We start from the raw sequence: 26031 nt of genomic DNA, 5'->3' as shown, positions 1-26031 counted from the left end.
ACCACTGCTCTCTTCAGAGCTGTCAGACAGGGATGTTTAAGTCTGCAGAAGTTGTCTGCTGCCTTTTGTTCAGCTATGCCCTGTCCACAGAGGTGGAGCCTAGAGGCATTAGGTCTTGTTGAGCTGCAGTTGACTCCGCCCACTTCGAGCTTCCTGGCCACTCTGTTTACCTACTAAAGCCTCAGCAATGGCGGATGCCCCTACTCCAGCCAGGCTGCCACCTTGCAGATGGATCTCAGACTGCTGTGCTAGCAGTAGGCAAGGTTCCGTGGGCGTGGGACCCACCAAGCCAGGCAGGGGAGAGAATCACTTTGTCTGCGGGTTGCTAAGACCTTGGGAAAAGTGCAGTATTTGGGTGGGGGGTGTCCCATTCGTCCAGGTAATCTGTCACAGCTTCCCTTGGCTAGGAAAGGGAAATCCTCTGACTCCTTGCACTTCCCAGGTAAGGTGACGCCCCGCCCTGCTTCAGCTCCTCCTCCGTGGGCTGCACCCACTGTCCAACCAATTCCAATGAGATGAACAAGGTACCTCAGTTGGAAATGCAGAAATCACCGGTCTTCTGCGTCGATCATGCTAGAGCTGCAGACCCGAGCTGTTCCTATTCAGCCATCTTGGCAACTCCCTTTTTAACTTTTTTTTTGAGATGGAGTCTTGCTCTGTCACCCAGGCTGGAGCACAGTGGTGCAATCTCGGCTCCCTGCAACCTCCACCTCCTGGACTCAAGCAATTTGCCTGGCTTCAGTCTCCCAAGAAGCTGAGATTATAGGTGCACGCCCGGCTAATTTTTGTATTTTTAGTAAAGATGAGGTTTCGCCATGTTGGCCAGGCTGATCTCGAACTCCTGACCTCAGGTGATCTGCCGCCTTGGCCTCCCAAAGTGCTGGGATTACAGGCATGAGCCACCGCTCCAGGCCTTTAATTTTTTTTTAATGTTTTTGAAATTTATTATAGTATATGTTTTAAAGTAAGACTTTAATGTTTACTGTCCCCCCAAATTGCTAACAAGTATTCCATTACCATTTATTGCATAATCTCCACTAGTCTGATGGATTTATAATGCCTCTTTTCTGACATATTACATTTTTATTGCTATCAAGGGCTATTTCTAGGCTTCATGTGCTATTCTTGAATCTGGCTGTTCTTGAGCCAATTAAAACTCACACTAAATTATTACTTCACTAATATGATTCCATCAATAAGCCCAAAACTAACTTAATAAGCACTGATATTTTACCAAAAATGTGTTTCTATCTAGAATCATTCATTTAATCATTCTTTCAGATTCTTTACAACTTTCAATAGTTTTTATGTTTTCTTTGATAGTTCCTATTATCTTTTTGTTAAGGGTATTCCTAGACATTTTATTTATTTTTTTTGCGATGGAGTCTTACTGTCACCCAGTCGAGTGCAGTGGCATGATTTTTGCTCATTGCAACCTCCGTCTTCTGGGTTCAAGTGATTCTCGTGCCTCAGCCTCCCGAGTAGCTGGGACTACAGGTGTGTGCCACCACACCTGGCTAAGTTTTGTATTTTTAGTAGTGACAAAGTTTCATCATGTTGGCCAGGCTGGTTTTGACTCCTGACCTCAGGTGATCTGCCCGCCTCGGCCTCCCAAAGTGCTGGGATTAGAGGCATGAGCCACCCTCCTTGGCCAACATTTTGATTGTTGCTGTTGGAAAATTTTAGAATTCTTAATGCTTTCCATTTGGTCTTTACCAGAAACTGGAAAATCCGGAATTACTGACTTAAACAGATGAGGTGAAAAGAACTAGAAGAACCACTGTGAACAGATAAGGTATCTTGAACCTTGGGAGTTGCTCCATGTGGCGGCTAAAATAGTTCTCTGGAAACATCTGTCTATTTGTCTCTCTCTCTGAGACCATACAGTTTCTAGGTTCAGCACTTAGTTTCCTCAACATTTAAAATTAGATATTAAAAAATCTGTTACATAATGAAAACATGTTTAATCATTCAAAACATTTTTGTGATAGAATTACCCAGAAAAAGACAGCACTTGCACAGAGGGTTATCCGTATACATTTTCCCCAGGCAGTAAAGGGAATACGTTCTTCTTCCTAATTACAAAAACAAAAAAGTTTAGTCAATCAAGGGATTACGGTAATAAAATTATTTTTCTCCTGACTGGCCAATAAATCTTAAGACTTAATTTTAAAAAATTAGTTTGCAAGCATAGTCTCCTTACTCATAATTGCACTTTTTTGTTAATAATTTCAAAGTCATACATCACAAAACACGTGCAGTGTTCATTTTAATAAGTTTTTGGAACATGCAAGCATGAATAAACTGTTTATTGGCCATGACCCGAGCTCAGGAATCTGGGTGTCTGATGGTGCCACGCTGCAAAGCTAAATTCTGGGCTTGTCTTAGGTTTTAGAAATCATTGATGATAGCGCAGAGCCCAGGCAGGACAAAAAGTTTCCTAGATGTCTGTAATACTAGGTATCCACTATGTGTTTCTTGGTTGGGCTTTATATATTAATTTTGAATGATAAATTTTTAGAGGATTTCCATTTTATAGTTCACAAAAATATATTTAAGTTCTTAAGAGTAGAAATCGGCCGGGCGCGGTGGCTCACGCCTGTAATCCCAGCACTTTGGGAGGCCGAGGCGGGCGGATCACAAGGTCAGGAGATCGAGACCACAGTGAAACCCCGTCTCTACTAAAAATACAAAAAATTAGCCGGGCGCGGTGGTGGGCGCCTGTAGTCCCAGCTACTCCGGAGGCTGAGGCAGGAGAATGGCGTGAACCCGGGAGGCGGAGCTTGCAGTGAGCCGAGATCGCGCCACTGCACTCCAGCCTGGGCGACAGCGCGAGACTCCGTCTCAAAAAAAAAAAAAAAAAAAAAAAAAAAAAGTAGAAATCAACCCTCTACATGATTTACCTGTATTGTAAGAGCAGCCTAATAATAGCTGCAAATACTTACAGAGTATTTAACTCTCTGCCACGCACTATTCTAAGTAGTTTCCATACATTAACTCAATCCTTAGCTGTAATCATGAGGAAACAACTGTATTATTCCCATTTTATAGATGAGGTCACTGAGGCACAGAGAAGTTAACTAATTTGTCCAACATCACCTAACTAGTAAGTCGCTATGTTCAGACATGAACTCTGGCATCAGAGACTTCACCATCACCCTACAGGCCTCTCTAAACAAAGGGAGGGTATGTGGGCAACAAAAGTGAAATGAGGAACAACCATAAAGAAAAAGGGACCTTCACTTGCAATGTTTTAGCAAGCAATATTTCAAGGGAAATTTAACTTATAAGCTGGCAATTTTAACTATAAAACTGGCAGGTTTAAATGACCAAATTATCTTTTCTTCAGTATTTTTCCCATGTTGCTGGTATTATAAGATTTTTTAGTGCTCAAATGACTTCATAAACATCTAATTTTGTTTAAGTTTTGGCTTTCATTTCTGAATATACAATCTTTCAACAACATATGCTTTGACCCTGTCCTCTCTAGTAAACAGCAGGAACTATTCATAATGGGGATTCTTTGGAGCTTGTTACACTGTGAAAGACAAATGTCACTTTCTACTGGTAATTGAACCTCGTTTTTTTCCCATTTGCAAAAGGAAGAGATTGAACTGTTCCCTCTGGTTCCTTTTAGTGCCAACATTTTGTAAATCTGTGATTCAATTTATAAAACCTATAGTTGGGAACATTTTCAGACATTCTTGGTAAAAGCATTTTCTTTCCAAGAGCTATTCATATTCAGAACCTACTGTTCTTATGCTGATGACTGCAAGTACAATCAGCTCAAAGTTTTCTGCATTGATGGAAAAGAGCAAGGATGCAGATGATTTAAAAATCATCTTTCAGGGACTCTGGAATATTTATACGGACAGAATACAGTATTTTATTTTTGGAGCAGTGGTAGCAGCAGCAAATCTACCTTTCCAATGACATAAAATACCTAGCACAGTACCTGAACAGAGTTGGACCTCACAAAATACTTTCCTTCTTCCTCCATCCTTTCTCCAACTTTAGGATAAAGGCCACACTACTTTCTGCACATCCCAACCAGAAGGTGGAGCAGTGACTGAGGCTCACTGCAAGATAAAGGGGCAGCTGGTCTAGGATGAATAAGGGGCTGGAATAATGAAAGTATATGTGAAAAATTAAGAATCAACTATAAAAACCAATGCCTCTTTCCTTATGTCACAGTAAAAATTATTTTTTTTGTATTTTTACTGTTTTTATGAAAGAAGGGGCCCCATTTATCTCCTGTGGCTACTGTTCTAAGCAGTGCTTCCTCACCTTGGCTGCACATCAGAATCACCAAAAGAGCTTTAAAAAAATCCCTGTGCTCAGAATACCCCCAGGTTACCAAGTACCAGAGTATGTAGTGATGGAACTCAGGCATCAATAGTTTTTAAGCTCCCCCAAGTGATTCTAATGTGCGGCCAAGGAGGAGAACCACAGCACTAAGTAGATTAAACTGCACCTAAATACGACCCTCCTTACCTGAGTAATCTCATTTATCACTACGTGAGTACATCGTGCTTCATATTCTGGTCGGGCTTGTTCTTCCTGCTGTAACTCAACAGTATCCCATTCATACTCAAGTTCTGCCTGGCGTCGCTTCCAAAACTCCAAAAACAAGGTAACTAACAGAGAGACAGAACAGCTCGTGTGGATTTTCGATGATGATTGATGTTTCAGAAATCTGTACTGAATAATATTAATTATCTATTGTACTGCCCTGTTTTCACACTGCTATAAAGAACTACCTGGACTGGGTAATATATAAAGGAAAGCAGTTTAATTGACTTACAGTTCTGCATGGCTGGGGAGGCCTCAGGAAACGTACAATCATGGTGTAAGGCAAAGGGGAAGCAAAACACATCTTACATGGCAATAGGAGAGAGAGAGCAAGGCGGAAAGTGCCACAGCTTTAAACCATCAGATATCATGAGAACTCACTCACTATCATGAGAACAGGATGCGGGAAATCCACCCCCATGATCCAATCACCTCCTACCAGGCCCCTCCCGTGACACGTGGGGATTACAATTTGACATGAGATTTGGGTGGGGACGCAGAGCCAAACCATATCATCCATAATACTTCTGTATATGGCAAATCAAATCTAAATTATAGGAGATACTACTATTTAAAAGGGAAAAACATGATTTTAAAGAAAATGATGGTAATTTACAACATTATGAAATAGACTATAGATTCTGGGAAAGGCAATGTGATGGTCAGAAGACATGTGAGTATGTCTGACACTGAAGCGTATGTTCCAACACCTTATTGCCAACTAAAACACAAAAAATGGTCACAGTTCCAAAGGAGCTCATGGTCCATCCTTAATCTGCTTTTCCCCACACCCTCCTTCTTGTACTCCCGTTTCCTTCCTAAGGGCCTAAAGGAGAAGAAGATTTATATGGGATGTCCCAAATAAAATTAATATTCACTCATAAGGAAAACTGATGTTTTTCTCAATCTTATGTAAAGTATGACTAAAATAATTTTTTTAGGAATCAGAATTTTTAACTTTAAATACTAAATAAAACATTAAATGTTAATTGAAAAATGCAGTTTCAGGGTAAATACCCTATGCCCTTCTTTTAATCAGACTGCTAACCCTAAGTCCTTCCTATAAAGAAATTCTGTAATTACCACTCTTCTATTTACAAACATTCGTTGAGTGTCTACTGTCAGCTGGGAATAAAGAGAAAACAAGACACAGCCCCTGCTTCAAGGAGCTCCTAGGCGTTTGGGAATTATACTGTCCTTGAAGTGACAGGTATAGTTGCTTATTAAGAGGGATATGATAAAGGTAAGCACAGGTTGCTCTGGGCACATAGAGCCAGAACATTTAACTGGGTGTTTCTGGGAAAGACATCCCAGAGGAGGGGACCACTGTGATGAGTCCTGAGATGCCTCAGAGCTGATTAGGTGAAAGCGGTGGTGGGTGGAACACTAAGGCCACCTGCGAGCTGCACATGCAAAGGCAAGGTGACCAGAGAGCCAGGTACTTTCCCAAAACTGCAAATAATCTGGTAGTAAGCGAAAGGTGTGATGGAGGTGGGGCAGCCAGGTAAGAGCTCTGCAGGGGCACATCACAAAGGGTTTGCTGTGCTTTGAAAGGAGTTTAGAGAGTTTAACGTACAGGTGGAGGAGCCTTTGAAGGTAGTCTAGAGTGAGACTAGGGGCAGGGAGACCTACTGGCAGGTACCTGATGTGGCAGGATCCCTGAGGGATGTTGAGCAGGTAGACAGATGAATGCTGGTATGACAGAAGGATGCTATCCAGGTTTCTGGCTCAGGCAATATCCTAATTTCTAGTGGCATTCCTTGGAAATAGGAAGTGTGTTAAGAAGGTCAAGTGTGTGGTTTGGTTACGATCAGATGCAATGCGTGTGGACTACTCAAGAAGAAATGTCCAGTAGACGGGTAAAAGTCTACAACGTAGGAGGAAGATCTGGGTTGAGCTCGACTTTCACTGTTTTAAGTGGCAACTGGGGCCATGAGAGAAGGAGATTATTAAATGAGGTGCAGGGTAATCACACCCTGGCTGCATGTAAGAAGGACCAGGGAGCTTTTACAGAATACCGAGCTCAGGTGCCACCCTATAAATTATGATTTTTGGTCTGGAATGGGGCCTGAACACAGTTGCTTTGCTTTTTGTTTGTTTTGTTTTGTTGTTAAGGTTTAATACGCAGTCAGGGTGGAGACTCACTGAAGTAGAGAGTGAAGAGAGCCAGAATGAAATCCTGCAGACCCTGCAGCGGGCAGCCTGAAATGCAGGAGGCAGTCTTGGGATGCACCTGTAAGGAGCAAGAATCCAACACCCCCCAATGGCAAAGACAACTGAACATGTTTAACAGCACTCACTTCCTAGCAGTGTTTGTTTTGACTACTACTTTTCCAGTAAGTTAGAGTAGAAATAACCTGGATGTTGGAATCAGGATCAAACTGTTGAGTGTTTTATACAGAGGGTGATGGCTACTGAGAAACAACCCAGACATTTGTGCTTCTGTACCTGCCCAAGGGGAAATGAAGTGAGTATTGGCTTCTTTGTCAATGGGATGGAACTCTAGAGGGCACCATGTTCTTTTGTGGACTGAGCTGTGACTGGGTGGTCTTGCTGCCCAGCTGAGCCATGCTGGTCTCAGGTGGCAGATTCTCCCCAAAGAGACCCTGTTGGGAGGAATAAGCCACCCATGAACCAACCCTTCTTAGGCTGCATATGAAGCAGTATAACATACACCACCCACTTTACTAAAGCCCCCCAAGGTTCTGCATCTCCTTGATAAAACTCCCATACACCTCAATCAACAGAGGACCCTACTTTTTAATCTACCAAGAATCCTACCGCCAGTATTGCATATGCCCCCACCCCTGAAGCTCCCTCCACTCTGTCTCCCTCTCTGTAACTCTGAAATCATTCCAGTGGTCATGTGCATTCTCTCAGAAAGAGCACACTTTATTCCCTATGTCAACCCTTCTTCTGCCCTTCAAAATATTAATACATAGCACTCATGCATCCCGACCTGTATCTGCTTCGAGGTCTACTGTCTATCATATCCACTGGAATGTCACCTTCACATGTGCAGGGATTTGGTTTTCTTCATAGCAGAAGGGACATAGTAGGCACGTAATGAATGAATGTACTGAATGGACAAACTGAAGGAAACCAGCCAGAAACTGGAGGACCCCCCGACCTGGGGAATCATCCACTCAGAGGTCCCAGCTGACTCCAACTGCTCACCTCTACACATAACCATCCACTCTCCTTATTTCCTGCTACGCTAGTCTACTTGGGCCTTCAGTACCTCCTGCACAGATGTACCTTGATTTATCATGCTTTACGGATAGTGTTTTTATCTTCTTACGAATTGATGGTTTGTGGCAGCCCCACATTGAGCCTGTATCAATGCCATTTTTCCAACAACATGTACCCACTTTGTGTCACAGTTTAGTAATTCTCACATTTCAAATTTTTCATGATTACTGTATCTTTTACAGTGGTCTGTGATAAGTGATCTTTGATGTTACTATTGTAATTGTTTTGGGGCAACATGAAGTGCACCTATATAAGATAGCAAAATTAACAAATGTGTGTGTTCTGACTATTCCACTGATTGGCTGCTCCCCCATCTCTCTGCCTCTCTTCTGGCCTCTCTATTCCTTGAGATGCAATAATAGTTGCATCTAACTGCTAACCCAACAATAGTTCCATCTGATGCCACAGTGAAATTAGGCCAATTAATACCCCTACAATGGCTAAGGTGTTCAAGTGAAACAAGACTCACACATCTCTCACTTTAAGTAAAAACTAGAAATTATTAAGTTTAGTGAGGAAGGCGTATGGAAAGCTAGGCCTCTTGTGCCAGTTTGCCAAGCTGTGAGTGCAAAGGAAAAGTTCTTGAGGGATATGAAAAGTGCTACTCCAGTGAACACACAAATGATAAAAAAGTGAAACAACCTTATTGCTGATAAGGAGAGAGTTTTAATGATCTGGATAGAAAACCAAACCAGCCACAATATTCCCTTCAACCACAGCCTAATTCAGAGCAAGGCCGGAACTCTCTTCCATTCTGTGAAGGCTGAGAGAGGTGAGGAAGCTGCAGAAGAAAAGTTTGAAGCTAGCAGAGGTTGGCTCATGAGGTTTAAGGAAAGAAATCATCTCCATAGCATAGAAGTGCAAGGTGAAGTAGCAAGTGCTGACATGCAAGCAGAACAAGTTATCCAGAAGATCTAGCTAAGATCCTTGATGAAGGTGGCTACACAACAGACTTTCAAGGTAGATGAAATAGCCTCCCACTGAAGAAGATGTCATCTGGGACTTTCACAGCTAGAGCGGAGAAGTCAATGCCTGGCTTCAGAACTTCCAAGGACAGGCTCACTCTCTCGTTAGGGGCTAACGCAGTTGGTGACTTCATGTTGAAGCCAGTGCTCATAGATCATTCCAAAAACCCTAGGGCCTCTAAGAATTATGTGAAATCTACTCTGCCTGTACTCTAAATGGAACAATAGAGCCTAGATGACAGCACATCTGTTCATAACATGGTGTGCTGAATTATTTCAAGCCCGTTGTTCACAAAAAATTACCTTTAAAAAAATTACTGCTCATTGGCAATGTATCCACTCACCCAAGAACTCTGATGGAGATGTACAGAGATTAATATTGTTTTCATGGCTGTGAACACAGCACCCATTCTGCAGCCCATAGATCAAGGAGTCATTTCAAGTTTCATATTTTATTATTTAAGAAATACATTTAGTAAGGCTACAGCTGCCATAGATAGTAATTATTTGGCTAGACATTGGCAAAATAAACAGAAATCTTCTGGAAAAGATTCACCATTCTAGATGCCATTTAAGAGCATTCATAATTCATGGGAGGAGGTCAAGATGTCAACATTAACAGGAGTTTAGGAGAAGTTGATTCTAACCCTCATGGATGACTTTGAGAAGTTCAAAACTTCAGTGGAGGAAGTCATTGCAGATGTGGTAGAAAGAGCAAGAGGAACTAGAAATGGAGTCTGAAGATGTGACTGAACTGCTGTAGTCTCATGATCAGACTTGAAGGAATGAGAAGTTGCTTTTTATGGATCTGCAAAGAAAGTGGTTTCCTGAGATGGAATCTACTCCTGGGACGATGTTGTCATTACTGAAATGACAACAAAGGATTTATAATATTATACAAACTTAGTTGATAAAGCTGCAGCAGGGTTGAGAGGACTGACTCCAATTTTCAAAGAAGTTCTACTATGGGTAAAATACTACCATACAGCATCACATGCTAGATAACTCTTTTGTGAAAAAAGAGTGCACTAATGTGGCAAACTTTATTGTTGTCTTATTTTAAGAAATTGGCATAGCCACCTAAACCTTCAGCAACCACCCTGCTAATCAGTGAGCAGCCATCAACACCGAGGCAAGACCCTCCCCCAGCAAAAAGATGAACATTCTCTAAAGGCTCAGATGATTGTCAGCATTTTAGTAACAAAGTATTTTTAAAGTATGTACATTTTTTGACAATGCTATGCACACTCACTAGACTACAGTATGGTAAAACCATAACTTTGATATGCACTGAGAAACAAAAAATTTGTGTGGCTCCCTTTACTGTGATATTCACCTTCTTGTGGTGGTCGGGAACCTAACCCACAGTATCTCTGAGATATTCCTGTACCCAGCAAGAGGCCAGGATAACCCCAGAAGGAGAATATACCATGAAGCATTGACAGTTGACTGGTGAGATCAAGCTTGAGCACCCTGTGGGGAGGGGTGCAGGGTCAACAGCTGAAGGAATTATCATGTGTACTCTTCTACCTTACAGACTGCAAACATACTCTTCCAGCAGAACCATTTTTTAAGGATGCTGTGACTAAGCACATTAAAATCTTGTTGCACTTTGACACTTACAGGCATAAATGAAAAACTGGTACTTATAAGCCTGTTAAAATTAGGCTGGAAGACTGGTGGTTTCTTATTTCTGCGCTAGAAAGAAGGGTCTGCACCTGTGTCACATGAGGTAGAACCAATGAGACTAAACTGACAGTTTCTAACCCATTCTCATTTTTTTTCACAGCATCAAACAAAATAATGCAATTATATCAGTAAAAACCAAATTTCTGCATCTTTCTAAAAGCTTGCTGCAACTTCATTAATATACACTGTATTTTGTCATCAATCTAAAGACTAATAGCCAAATTATTGGCAGAACTCTTATTCTATGCTTGTCACCTTCTGTCTATGGGGCTTTAGATAATTGGCCCCTGAGTGTCATCTTTAGATAACTCACTCCCTGAGTGTCATCTTCTTCATCTTTAAAACTGGAGTGTGATAGCCACTCATTTACTCAGTACCTATCTAGCATCTATCTCATATCTATCCAATATCAACTAGGAGATAATTCATGAACACATTCTTAACTTTTCTCACAAAGAGCAACATAAGCAATTCTAGTCGGTGCTATAAGGGAAGAACAGTGGATGCCCTCTTCTCTCCTCCCTGAACTTGAACATATGCTTCTGTTTACCAAATTCTGAACTATAGGAAGCAGTTCTGCCTGGGAAGTGATAGGATTGCAATGCAAGCAAGACATAGCCTGGTGAGAAATAATGAGCTGTTAGCAAATCCTCAGCCTTGAAGGAAAACCCCTGGGAGTTGCAGCAGTGGGAGAGTGTTTTAGTTCCTTATTTCACTCAGCCTCAGATTCTGCAGGGTCTATGGAAGGCACTGCCAACCTAATAGTCACCCAGTGTTTTGGAGTACTCCTGGGCCACATCAGTGCTGACTCACAATGCTGTGTGTCCCAGATTGAGGGCACCAGGTCCTGGGGTGACCGTGCATGATCACAGACAGAAATTTCTGTTCTGTATCTTTTGCTCCCTCCCCCTGCAATAAGACATCTGACAGAACTCCAGCAGGGAGCACTGCATTTCTGTTCTCTGGCAAACCAGAGGTGCTGATTAGACACAGTTAAAACTCTTACATCAACACATAATGAGAAAAGAGAAAGGTTGTCTGGAACTTGGAGATCAGTAACAGCTCTTCCTCTTAATCGGGATATTATTATATCTAAACAAAATAGGCATCAGATGAAGAAGATGTCCATACACCCAAAAAGATTTCAGAGCAGTAAAGTGTTAGTGGTGTTATATCCTGCATTGTCTAAGGACAAGACACATTCTGGTAGATGGAAATGTTCTGGTTGCTGTAAGGGTTTGCTGCTGAAGGTCTAGGATGTTTTAACAGGCCTCGAAACTATTTAGGCCTCATAACCCACAGAGGCACAGGAGTTAGATTAACTCGCTCAGCTTTTATTGCAACTTTTTGTCTTTCAGATAGAGTCTCACTCTGTCGCCCAGGCTGCAGTGCAGTAGTGATCTTGGCTCACTGTAACTTCTGCCTCCCGGATTCAAGAAATTCTCGTGCCTCAGCCTCCGGCTGGGATTACAGGTGTGCACCATCACACCTGTCTAATTTTTGTATTTTTACTAGAGGCGGGGTTTCACCATGTTGGCCAGGCTGGTCTCAAACTCCTGACCTCAGTGATCCACCTGCCTCAGCCTCCCAAAGTGCTGAGATTGCAGGAGTGAGCCACCACACCCAGTCGTTTATTCCAACTTCCTAATTCAAAGGCTAGAAACTCTCTTGCAGCTAGGGTTCCAGATCTGATTTTTTAAAATGCCTGTCAGAAGCATCTGCATGTCACTTAAGTCAGAAACTGGGCTGAATGGAGTCAGGGTGGTGGTAGCAGGAGCTGCATTATTTTGCTGGTGTGGATCCAGCAGAAGCAGCACAGGTCTGAAAGTAACAGTCACAGCAGCTGTTTTCTGATCCCCAAGTGCAGCTAGTTAGGCTTCCTGATTCCCCAGGTCCTTAGTGAGTCAGATGACTGGTGGTTTTCTGGAAATAACTAGGCCTAGTTTAGAACTCACCCCTCAAAGGTGAAAATTAAACATTGCAGTCATGCAGCCAAGAGTCTGATCCAGGGAGAATCAGGTATAAGTAGGCAAGATGCAACAAGGAAGGGAGTGGGCAGGATGCGTTTAGAACTTTTAACTTCAACCATGGGTTGGTGTTTAGGACTCTATGAATCAGTATGAACAGGTGGGCTGCCTTGTCCTAAAAGGATGGACATTTTTAAGGTAAGTATATGATTTATATTATATTGATTACAAAAGGTTTTCTACTCTCAACTTTTATAATTTCTAGGGAGCAGAAAAATACTCTAAGTGCCATATGCATCTGGGCACAAAAGAGATGCTGCAGGAACATAATGGTGGTGATATGAATAACTTCATATGAGGCTGTAGCCTGTTTGGTTCTGCAATTTCAGAATTTCTGTAAAGTGGTTCACAGCAGTAGTTCTCAAAGCAGAAGTAACAAGGAAAGCCACACAAAGCACTTAAAAAGTTTATCATATATATCCTTAAAGATACACATATGATGCTACAGGCAGTGCTGAAATACTTTCTGCGTTCTAAAATCAGATAAAATAAAATCAGCAGCTAATGTGTACGTCAGTTCTACAACTATGGTGTAGTTAATGATCAGAGAAGGGAAAGTTAGCTAGGAAATTTGAGGTTTGTCTTTCTAGTGTCAAAATTAACATTTTTTTGTTTTATTTCAAATGTCTTCTTTAACTGCGGCTATCAGCATCCATTAGTATATGGAGTTCAGTAGATGTGTTAGTATGTTATACATTATGATTCAACGCTGAGAGTACAGTTAATAGTTAAAAGTGCTGACCCACGTGTTCAGTACCTAAAGCTCTTACTGGGGAGGGGCGGAGGGTAGGCAGGGGGCGTATTACAGTGCAGGAGCACAGAGGATCTTAATACATAAATTCAATCTTTATTCTTCTATGTGTCATATATTAGCCAGAGTTTGGTCTCCAGCCAAAACATGCTAAATGGCCAAATGCCAGTGTAACTGATTGGGACGTCTGGTCACCTTACAGAGAACTTTATCTGTTGAGTGGCAACGAGTGTCTCTAAAGAGTGAGCAAAATAATCGGATTGTCTGTTCTGTGACCCATTTGGTAATTCTTCATAGGTACAATCACTACCAAAGAGAAATACTGCTGAGGACACTGTAAATAACTGATTCTGTGAGATACATACGTTGATGTGTCGTCCTTTAAAGAATAAGAAACTTGGTTCAGTTTTTTCCTCCGCCTTCCTATAACCTGAATTCTGCTGTTTCTCATACTTACACAATGAAACTGGAAATGCATCTAATTTTGAAAATGGATATTTTTCTTCTATGTTAGAACATTTAGATCAATTAAACATTTAAAGTTTGCATTTAAAGAAAATGATAACTGCCTCATTGTATTAATGATGCTATCCCAAAGTAAATAATATAGTGTTAAAGTTACCATATGGGAATTAGATCCTGTAGAATTATATCTGTTCTAGTTAGTAAGTAGAGTTTCTTATTATTATACAAGTAGCAGATACTCATTAAATATCTGCTCACACAGAAGTGTATGAGGAAGAAAGCTCACCCATAATCACTGTGTTGCTGCCTCCTCCTGACCTCCACTCCCATAAAAGTTAGGTTGTATCACACTGTGAGGGCTGTTGCAATAATGGCTTCCAACAAATCATGCCTCCTACATCCAAGCCACTGGGTAGTACTCCCACCGCTCCACATTGATGCTGGTTTGGCCATACGACTTACTTTGGCTGATGGGACATTAGCTAACTTGGTGCAACAATAGGCTTAAAAATGCATATGCACTGAAGCTTGTCCTCTCTTCTCTTTGGAACCCTGACACCAAGAATCCTGGGCTAGCCTATTTGAAGATGAGACACCATGTAGAGTAGAGAAACCTTCCCAGCTGAGCCCCACAGACCAAACGAGGTTTCTAGTTGCAAGATTGTCTATCCCAGTGGAGCTGCCAGCTTACTAGAGTCAGCTGAGCCAGCCCATGCCTAAAGAACCTCTCAGCTGACCCAGAGAATGATGAGAAATAATAAACATGGGAAATAAGGTTTATTGTTTTAAGCTGATATATTTTCATGCAGATTTTAATATAGTAAAAGCTAACTGATACAATGTCCTCAGTTATAAATGGAATTCTAGGGGAGTTGAAGCCTGGGCAATACAAGGTCCTAAAATTGGGTTACTTTGATAGCCTACATAAAACTGTATAATACTATCAAATTGAGTGCATGAAAAAAAAAATAACTTACCCCATACTCCCATAAATACTGCAAAGACTAGGGTTCCAAAACTGTCAAAGATGCACAATTTCTGGAAAATATAAATGACATAGAAATGAGTGATATCCTCCACTTATTAGATTCAGTAAATATGAAATGCTTTGTCTATTCTACAGTCTTTAAGTTCTTTTCAAAGTTGATGCCTAGTTTAACAATCATCTATGATCATACTCATTCAATGTATCTACTACATACTTATAGTGAAATTTGATTCTTTTAAAAGCAAACAATCTTTGCTGTATTAACCAGTGTCTTTTCCAATGAAACTTTGCATATCCCAAAAAGGAAATAGATATAGTTCCTAGAATTCCACTGAGTTGAAAGCCTCTATTGGGTTTGAATAACAGCCTCTTATGAGCTGTCATAATGGACTTGAGGAAGTAGTATGGCTGTACGAATACAATGACCCCTAAGCAACTTTTAGATTTATGATTTGTATCTTATCATCATCCCAACCTGGTCAGAGGGTAAGTTTCAGAATTCCTGTTTTTCCTGTTAAGAGACATACAAAGCTGAGGTTTATCTCGAGGTGGCTCTCCTCCAGGAGAGCTCTGTTTTCTTAAACCCAATGATAGCTTTTCTACCATCATTGACAGATGCTTCTACTGGAATAAAGGATGCACAGGTGCTTTTGCTAACATTACAGTGAATACAATGATCATGAATGATCATAACATATCTGGCCAAAGAAGGCTTTATTCACTAGTTCTGCTAAGTTTTATCTCTTTGCTAGTATATAAGTAACCTATCTCCCTCTATGAGTTCCTGGAAAATATTTTAATTAGTTACTAATTTTTCATTAATGAGCAATTTTACATTTCCTAAAAAATACTATAAAGATAATGGAAAAAGTGACAAGCATATTATATTTACTTTATGACAGATCATATAAAAGGACAGGGACTGGGTAGAAAAAGAAGCTATAGGTTAAAAAAAAAAAAAAAGCCTTTTCAAATGTTAAAGAAGACTCAAAGCTGCTTTGAAGTAGAAAGTCTACTTTGTTTTAGGTGATTTTTTTGGGTTGCTCTTTATACTCAAATAAAGTGGATAAAACTTCATCTACGTAAAAACATTACTTTTGTTATTTTCATAAAAGAACAGCTACATTCTCATCCATCTGATTTTCAAGGCCCCCTCAATCATCCACACTGATTGTGATGAGAAAAAGCAAGCATAATCCTTAATTGTCTGTCATCCAATTATTCTTCTACAAAACCTCAAGGAAGACAGAATAAATGCATGCCTGCTCTGGGGAACAATGCTTTCCACTTACTCCTCTAGTCCAGGTATTCCACAGACCACATATTTCAAATCTTTTACCTTTGACTCTCATGGAACCATCTTCTCCAAGTTAATTTTTAATGCTATGCCTTATCCTTTATTGTAAAACTGTAAGAAAGGTCCCATAAAAACAGTTCTGCATGTTGTAATGCTATTATTGAAGATTCTGTCCAATGCTACTTCCATTTTAGGAATCAAGGCAATCTTCTAAGTATTTGACAACACTCTACTTGCCTTGACACTTCTGCTCACCTACTCCAAAAAGAAAATCCCATCTGTGAATTCTTAGCTCTACTCTTTTGAGAAAACGTCAATGGAAACACTTCTGTCAGTGCTAGAGGGAAAAATGGGAGCATTACGAAAGAGGAAGTGTACTGCCAATGTCAAGATCACTCCAGCTGCCTTGCTGAAGGTGAGGGACATGCCTAGCACTCCTATGCGGGAATTAGGCCTGAACGAAGTTAGTATTTTTGCCACATGTGTGAGAATCCTGGACCCTTGAGAAAGAATAAGATAGCTGACTTCTTTGCTCTGTCTTCCATGAACTATGTGGAAGCAGGAAGTAAGGGAAAAAGGAAGCAAGGAGCTTACTTGGTAAGAAGCCTAGCTTAGCTTGCTAGGCAGGATGGCACAGAGAGGGCAAGACACAGAGAGGGCAAGACAGCTGTGCTGAGAGCAGTGTGAATCAGCATACTGCTTTACTCACATGGAGCAGGAAAGAAAAGAAAGAGCTGCATATGTAGGCATGATGATTTTAAGCAGAGAAACCAATTAGAATCTTGGGGGGAAAAATGACAATTTGTTATGCTTTCTTCCTAGAAAGAAGCAAAGTCAAAATTTTATAACTAAATGTGTTTTTATGAACAAAATATTAGAACTTACCATGTTTCCCCTTTATCCTACCAGCTAGAAAGCTAAGAATCTTATTTAATAATAATAATAAAAAAAAACCAGTATGAATCCTTATTATTTGCATAATTGTTTCCTGATTTCTTTGGTCCTGATTTTGTATTTCTATTTTTAATTTGCTAAAAGGTAAGCATATCTGTAAATTAGTACTCTCTTTCCAAAAGAAAGACATATAAATACATAAATATATGAAGGAAAAAACAATTCACAAACAGAAAAGCCAGAAAAAGTGCTCTTTTTCTTTTTCAAACTCTTTTTTTTTCCATTTCGTCCTCTTACTTGTATTATGTTTCCTTCCCTTTGTAAATCATTCTGACAAGACTCAAGGGATCCTTGAGGAAACTGGAATAGAATTAAAGATTCATTTCTTTTTTTCAAAACAATAAAAAAATGCACACGGGGCATATTTGAAAGTCATGTGCTTAAGGATGGGTAGTTGGAGCAGAAGAAAGAAGAAGAGGTGGGTGTGGGGAGTGTGAAGGAGAGAACTTCTTAAGGAAAATGAAACTTCCACTTGCATCTTTGTAGATGACAATCTGCCTCTGGTATTATCATTGGCATCTGCCTTAAAGCCAGTACTTCGGGATGCAGTTAACTAGTGCCCTTTAGCCTATGAGTCAGCATCACTGGAAGCAGCTTCCTTCTTACTAGCTTCAAGTCTTTTACTCTATGTGATCTACAACACATATTTATAGTCTAGAGTTTGTGTTGGTTTGGAAGAGGGGGCTTAATTTCTAAATTAAGTATAAAAATCCATCTGTTGACAACACCCTGCAATCAGCTTAACTAAGTAGTGAAACAATTTTTCAAACATAGAGCTGGATCTGAGTAAAGTGCCTGCAATGTCAGCTGGCAAAGAATATGGTAATGATGAGAAATGCAGATTTGTTATAAATTTCTGACTCTGCAGTTACTAGGTGGGTGACTTTGGGTAGATTATTTGATCTCCCACATCCCCAGTATTTTACACTGTAAAATGGAGATAATGCCTGTTCCACCTATCTCACAGGGTTGTTGTGTATGTTAAAAGTGGTAAGTATAAAAACTATGCAAAGTATGATATAGAAAGTGGCATCAGTATAACAGTAATACATTCTGCTAAAATCTGACTTACATGGAGTAGGCCACAATGTTCTAGGGCCACTAATGATTCCTAAACTCTCATGGCAGAACAAGGGGATAAAGAGAAGATCATCAGAGGAAAGCGTAGGTCAGAATTGTAAGGAAAATGCTCTGAAGTAAGCTGACCGTCTTTCTTTCTGTCCAGATTTCCAGCCTGCTTTCAGTAAGCTCCCTCCACTCTTGATGCTCATCCTAAACCTCAGGACCATGTGCATGTATAAGGAGAGCCAGATGTGTTTTCTGGCAATGTTTTAAGACAAATACCTTTTATCACATATAAAACCTTTCTCATGCATAGTTATAGTCTAAGTCTGACCATCAGGGTGTTTACAATCTAAGCATAGTTTTGGCATATGTTGAAAGGGGGAAAACAGAAGTACAGATTTCAGGTTTCTACTTACTTGAATTAAGGAAAATACTTATAAAGGTTGAGTATCCCAAATCCAAAGCTTTTTGAGTACTGACATAATGTTCAAAGGAAATGCTCAAGGCAGCATTTCAGATTTTGGAGTTTTGGATTAGGGATGCTCAACCAGTAAGTCGAAGGCAAATATTCCAAAATCCAAAACATTTTGGATCCCAAGCATTTCAGATAACAAATACTCAACCTGTAGTAAATCTATTAAAAAGTATTTATAAGATAAAACGGGTTTGAGATTTCTGCTTTGATTACTTGAAATACTCAAATAGTTTAGATTCCACCATTATCTCACTGACACTCTATGAGATTTTATCTAAGGTCTTAAATCACAATTTTCTTATTTGTAAAAGAGGAATAAAGCATTGTACATTAATGTACAAAACGTTTGAAAGGTTAGTTGAAAAATATCTGTCTGAATTCCTAAGAGGAAAAAAGATACAATATCTATGTTTTATCTAAATTATCATTAGAAAAAAAATCTTTCATTAGGTGTAAATATTGGGAATAGCAAAATTACCTTTGAGGACTCGCAAGTAATATTGAGTTTCCAGAATGGACAAAGCCTATCACACTGAGGACACATTATGATCTTGCCGCCAATATCAGGATGACAAACTTCTTTGCTAAAAAGAGAGAAATAAAACTTAATTTTAAAAAATTTAATCAATTTAAGGGAGCATGATAAAATCCAATATCCATTCACAATAAGAAACAAAACTAAACCAGTCTTGTAAAACTAGAAACAGAAGTGAACTTCATTAACCCAATAAAGGCTTGTTACATAAAACTCATTAAAAATTATACTCAGTGGTAAAATGCTGAAAGTATTTCCTTTAGATCAGGAATAAAGCAAAAGATTCTTCTATCACTGTTTCTTTTCAGCTGGAGGTCTCTGCCAGCATCGTATGTCAAGTAAAATAAGGCCACAAGGATAAGCCAGGAAGAAAGAGAACTGTTATTACTAACAGATTACATGACTATCTATATGGATGACTCAATAGACCCTAAAGATAAATTATTAGAATTAATAAGTTGAGTAAAGGCCGGGTGCAGTGGCTCATGCCTGTAATCCCAGCACTTTGGGAGGCTGAGGCGGGTGGATCACCTGAGGTCAGGAGTTCAAGACCAGCCTGGCCAACATGGTGAAACCCTGTCTCTACTAAAAATATAAAAATCAGCACAGCATGGTGATGCATGCCTGTAATCCCAGCTATTCGAGAGGCTGAGGCAGGAGAATGGCTTGAACCCAGGAGGTGGAGGTTGCAGTGAGCTGAGATCATGCCACTGCACTCCAGCCTGGGTGACAGAGTGAGATTGTCTCAAAAAACAAAGCAAAAATAAGTTGAGTAAAATTTGCTGGATGCAAAATCAATATACAAAATACAGGGACACAAAAAGGAATTATGTCCCCATACACCTGTAATTATTAGGAAATAATTCTTAAAAAATACCATTTTAATAGTGTAAAAAATATAAAGTGTTCAGGAATAAATCTAATTCAAAATATGTTAAGATTTATAGGGAGAAAATAGAATTTTTCTGAAATGCATTAAAGAAGGCCTACACTATCATATTCACAATTTGAATAATCAATTTGTAATAATCAATTTGTAATTTGTAATAATCAACGTTTGTAATTTGTAATAATCAATATTTAAAGATATTAGTTCTCTCCCATTTAAGCTATAAATTCACTGGAAGAGCAGAGACTCAGAACAGTCAAAATATTTCTGAAGACAAAGGCATTATGGGAGAGGTTAAGAAAAACTGACCAACAGAAGAAAATAAAGAGGTCAGAAACAGACCTCTTGCCTATATAAAAACTGATATATACCAGAGCTGGCCAAGCAAATTAGTAAAGTGAGAACTGACATTTCAGTAAAACAAGTCTGGTACAACAGGATATCTGTATGAATAAACATAAAATTGAACCCCTGATGGTATTTTATATACATCAATCCAGGTAGAAAATGAGAATGCCAACGTACCAACTTACTAGGAAAAAAAAAAAATCTAGATAACCTCAGAGTAAGGAGAATCTCATAAACAAGAAACCAAAAAGCATAAACCACAAAGAAAAATACTGATACATTCAAGATATTTTCAAAGAATGTAATTAAAAAAATAACATTAAAGGGAGAAAAATATAAGCCACAAATTGGTAAAAGTTTTGCAGACATAAAAATGACACACGATTATTTGTCAGAGTATTTAAAGAACTCCTATAAATTAATACAAAAAACAAAACAAAACAAAACAAAACAAAAACAAAAACAAAAAACCCAAGTAACAATGCATGCTGCTCCCTCTAGGAGAAGCCATTCAGATAGGCTAGGATTGTATGTGACGAGGACTGGGGTTGTGCAGTTAGGTGGTCTTGCAAATAACTAAGGAAAAACAAATAGGAATAGGAAGTTTTCCTAGAATAGCTGAGTAAAGATCTTGGAAAACCCTCTCCCTCCATAAAAGCAATGAGAACACAGGCAAAAATTGTCAAAATCAGCCTTTGCTGAACTCTGGAAATTAACCAACTGCTGGATGTCATCTGAGGAGCATTTATTTGAGGAAAACTGGCTAAATCTCTATAAGGATGAGGCCTGTGGCATTTTAACCTGACTGATTCCCATCCCCATCTCCCTAGCTTCGTGGTAGCCTTAAAAACCAACAGGCTTGTAACTACAGAAGCTGTGAAAAACGGCAGCCTAGCAGCCACTGAAGGGGGAAGAAGTAGTCTAAAGCTACCCAAAAAAACCCATCCTCAGAGAAGTCTTACTATCTGACCTGTCTAGCAGCTCCCCTGAGAAGCTCCATGCTCAGGATTTCTCATTCTTTTTTTTTCTTTTTTATTATACTTTAAGTTCTGGGGTACATGTGCACAACGTACAGGTTTATTACATATGTATACATGAGCCATGTTGGTGTGCTGCACCCACTAACTCGTCATTGACATTAGGTATTTCTCCTAATGCTATCCCTCCCTGCTCCCCTGACCCCACAACAGGCCCCGGTGTGTGATGTTCCCCTTCCTGTGTCCAAGTGTTCTCACTGTTCAGTTCCCACCTATGAGTGAGAACATGAGGTGTTTCGTTTTCTGTTCTACAAAGGACATGAACTCATCCTTTTTTATGGCTGCATAGTATTCCATGGTGTATATGGGCCACATTTTCTTAATCCAGTCTGTCACTGATGGACATTTGGGTTGGTTCCAAGTCTTTGCTATTGTGAATAGTGCTGCAATAAACATACGTGTGCATGTGTCTTTATAGCAGCATGGTTTATAATCCTTTGGGTATATACCCAGTAATGGGATGGCTGGGTCAAATGGTATTTCCAGTTCTAGATCCTTGAGGAATCGCCACACTGTCTTCCACAATGGTTGAACTAGTTTACAGTCCCACCAACAGTGTAAAAGTGTTCCTATTTCTCCACATCCTCTCCAGCACCTGTTGTTTCCTGACTTTTTAATGATTGCCATTCTAACTGGTGTGAGATGGTATCTCATAGTGGTTTTGATCTGCATTTCTCTGATGGCGAGTGATGATGAGCATTTTTTCATGTGTCTGCTGGCTGCATAAATGTCTTCTTTTGAGAAGTGTCTGTTCATATCCTTTGCCCACTTTTTGATGGGGTTATTTTTTTCTTGTAAATTTTTTTGAGTTCTTTGCAGGTTCTGGATATTAGCCCTTTGTCAGATGAGTAGATTGCAAAAATTTTCTCCCATTCTGTAGGTTGCCTGTTCACTCTGATGGTAGTTTCTTTTGCTGTGCAGAAACTCTTTAGTTTAATTAGATCCCATTTGTCAATTTCGGCTTTTGTTGCCATTGCTTTTGGTGTTTTAGACATGAAGTCCTTGCCCATGCCTATGTACTGAATGGTATTGCCTAGGTTTTCTTGTATGGTTTTTATGGTTTTAGGTCTAACATTTAAGTCTCTAATCCATCTTGAATTAATTTTTGTATAAGGTGTAAGGAAGGGATCCAGTTGCAGCTTTCTACTTATGGCTAGCCAGTTTTCCCAGCACCATTTATTAAATAGGGAATCCTTTCCCCATTTCTTGTTTTTCTCAGGTTTGTCAAAGATCTGTTCTGTTCCATTGGTCTATATCTCTGTTTTGGTACCAGTACCATGCTGTTTTGGTTACTGTAGCCTTGTAGTATAGTTTGAAGTCAGGTAGCATGATGCTTCCAGCTTTGTTCTTTTGGCTTAGGACTGTTTTGGCAATGCAGGCTCTTTTTTGGTTCCATATAAACTTTAAAGCAGTTTTTTCCAATTCTGTGAAGAAACTCATTGGTAGCTTAATGGGGATGGCATTGAATCTATAAATTACCTTGGGCAGTATGGCCATTTTCACGATATTGATTATTCCTATCCATGAGCATGGAATGTTCTTCCATTTGTTTGTGTCCTCGTTTATTTTATTGAGCAGTGGTTTGTAGTTCTCCTTGAAGAGGTCCTTCACATGCCTTGTAAGTTGGATTCCTAGGTGTTTTATTCTCTTTGAAGCAATTGTGAATGGGATTTCACTAATGATTTGTCTCTCTGTTATTGGTGTATATGAATGTTTTGTCGTTCTTTTCAAACCTCATACTCAGAGCTCATATTGTGAACAGCACTATCACCAAAGTGTCGGTTGAAAGCGATTGGCAAGAATTATTTCACATTGTAGCTGCCTGAGGCAGTGATACCAGTAGAGGTTAACAAGTGGTCAACGAAATAACTTAAAAGGAAAAATTAGGAAATGAGATGTGCACAGCGGGCTCTAGAAAGTTCCAACATATTTCTGAGATTGCAGAAGGCCATGCACATGTGTAGGATAGTGCACATGGCCAAGAAAGACCTGAGAAAACCTTAATCCCTCACCTCTGACTGACTTTGAGGTTCTGCATTGGCAAGAAGGAAAAGCTAAGGAAGAACTGAAAACTACCTGCTAGAGCATTAAACACATTCCTCAATACACATGCACACAGAGCCATGAGGCAAAGGCAGAGAAACGAAAATTACTGGTAGTAGGCATTTAATGCAATTACTAGCTAATCCAATCATTAGCTAACAACAAATCTTATTGAACACAGACTGCAGTGGTCACACATGACAAAGACAAGTAGTTCAGGAAAGTAACTAAACAAAGGGAAGCAGCAGTAGCAGTGATAATAATAAACAGAAGCAACAACAAACTCTGAAGAGGGAAAATATCTGATTTCCAGATTTGCTACATTATAATACTTAAAATGCCCAGTTCTCAACGTAAAATTACAAGACACACCAAGAAACTGAAAAGTATGGTCCTAACACAGGAAAAAGCAGTAGGTAAAACTGTCCCTGAGGACACCCAGATATTGCATTTATTACATGAAGACTTTTTATATTTAGCAATTATACGTATTTGGAGAACTAAAGGAAATCTTGCCTAAAGAATTAAAGGAAGCATGACAAAAAGAATATCAATAGAGATAGGAATTACTAAAAATAACCAATTAGTGGCTCAAGCCTGTAATCCCAGCACTTCGGGAGGCTGAGACGGGCAGATCACGAGGTCAGGAGATTGAGACCATCCTGGCTAACACGGTGAAACCCCGTCTCTACTAAAAAAAATACAAAAAACTAGCCGGATGAGGTGGCGGGCGCCTGTAGTCCCAGCTACTCAGGAGGCTGAGGCAGGAGAATGGCGTAAACCCGGGAGGCGGAGCTTGCAGTGAGCTAAGATCCGGCCACTGCACTCCAGCCTGGGCGACAGAGCGAGACTCCGTCTCAAAAAACAACAACAACAACAACAACAACAACAAAAACCAATTAGCAAAGTACAATAACTAAAATAAAAAACTCATTAGAAGGGCTCCTCGGCAGATATGAAATAGCAGAAGAATCAGCAAACTGAAAGCTAGGTCTATTAAGATTATCCAGTCTGAGAAATGGAACAAAAAAGGAAAGAGGACAAAGGAACACAGTCTCAGAAATTAGTGGGACACCATCAAATATACCAACACATACATTATAGAAGTCCCAGAGAAAAAAGGAGAGAAACGGAAATAATAATCAGTGGCTGAAAACTTCCCACATTTAATGAAAACACTATTTTGCACATCCAGCAAACTCAACAAATTCCATGTAGGATAAACTCAAAGAGATCTAAACCGAGGAGCATCATATTCAAAGTGTCTAAAGACAAAGATAAAGAAAACACGGCAAAGAATGGTGACAGCAGAAAGAGAAAAGTGATTCATCACATATAAAGGGTCCTCAGTAAGATTAACAGCTAACTTTTCACAGAAATCATGGAGGCCAGAGGCAGTGGGATGATACATTCAAAGTGCTGAAAGAATGACTGTCAACCGAGTATTCTATCTCCAGCAAACCCATCCTTCAAAAATGGAGAAATTAAGACATTCCCAGATAAAATCTGAAAGAATCTGTTGTTGGCACAGACTTGCTGTATTAGTCCGTTTTCACACTGCTGATAAAGACATACCTGAGACTGGTTCATCTAAAAATAAAAAGAGGTTTAACAGACTCACAGTTCCACATGGCCGGGAAGGCCTCACAATCATGGCAGAAGGCAAAAGGCATGTCTTATATGGAGGCAGGCAAGAAAGAATGAGAGCCAAGTGAAATGGGTTTCCCATTATAAAACCATCAGATCTTGTGAAACTTATTCACTACCATGAGAACAATATGGGGAAAACCACTCCCATGATTCAATTATCTCCTACCAGGTCACTCCCACAATACGTGGGAATTACAGGAGCTACAATTTGAGATGAGATTTGAGTGAGGACACAGCCAAACCATATCACCTGCCCTAGACAGATTACACCTTATTTATTTTATTTTTTTTTGAGACACAGTCTCATGCTCTGTCACCCAGGCTAGAGTGCAGTGGCGTGACTTCAGCTCATTGCAACCTCTGCCTCCTGGGTTCAAGCAATTCCCCTGCCTCAGCCTCCTCAGTAGCTGGGACCACAGGCATGTGCCACCACACCTGGCTAATTTTTTGTATTTTTAGTAGAGATGGGGTTTTACTGTGTTAGCTAGGATGGTCTCGAACTCCTGACCTCATGATCCACTGGCCTCAGCCTCCCAAAGTGCTGGGATTACAGGCATGAGCCACTGTGCCCAGCCCAGGTTAAACACCTTTAAGCCCAAAACCTGAATTTGAAATGCTCCAAAATCTAAAACTTTTCAAGTGCTGACATAATACTCAAGGAAAATCTTCACTGGAGCATTTTGGATTTGGGATGCTCAAATGGTAAGTATAATGCAAATTTTCCAAAATCTGAAAAAAAATCTGAAATCTGAAACGCTTCTGGTCCCAAGCATTACGGACAAGAAACACTTAACATATACTAAGAGAGTCCTTCAGGCTTAAATAGACACTTGACAGTAACTCAAATCCACCTCAAGAAATAAAAAGCAGTAATAGAGCTAACTACATATATAAATATAAAAAGCAGTGTAAGCATATTTTTGTATGTCACTATTTTCTTCTATCTTATTTAAAAGACACAAAGCAACAATTATTAAACTGTTAGTGAGCTTATAATGCATTGAGTTGTAATTTGCATGATGATAATAC

At 39.8% G+C, this 26031-nt stretch overlaps 1 protein-coding gene across 4 annotated transcripts in view; it reads right to left on the bottom strand.

Annotated features, from left to right (window-relative positions):
- The window catches only part of ANO6 (anoctamin 6), a 224412-nt gene that overhangs the window by 47813 nt on the left and 150568 nt on the right, over nucleotides 1–26031 (bottom strand). For all 4 annotated transcript variants that reach the window (XM_025403747.1, XM_025403743.1, XM_025403746.1 and 1 more), the window contains 4 exons: nucleotides 18979–19084; nucleotides 14699–14759; nucleotides 4495–4637; nucleotides 1998–2075 (listed from right to left, as the gene is read on the bottom strand). In XM_025403747.1, coding sequence (XP_025259532.1) covers nucleotides 1998–2075; nucleotides 4495–4637; nucleotides 14699–14759; nucleotides 18979–19084 — 388 coding nt within the window. The remainder of the gene's footprint in view (nucleotides 1–1997; nucleotides 2076–4494; nucleotides 4638–14698; nucleotides 14760–18978; nucleotides 19085–26031) is intronic.

This window comes from Theropithecus gelada, chromosome 11, assembly GCF_003255815.1.
Source record: "Theropithecus gelada isolate Dixy chromosome 11, Tgel_1.0, whole genome shotgun sequence".
In the NCBI taxonomy this organism is placed as follows: domain Eukaryota; kingdom Metazoa; phylum Chordata; class Mammalia; order Primates; family Cercopithecidae; genus Theropithecus; species Theropithecus gelada.
This window is presented reverse-complemented; position numbering and strand designations above follow the sequence as displayed.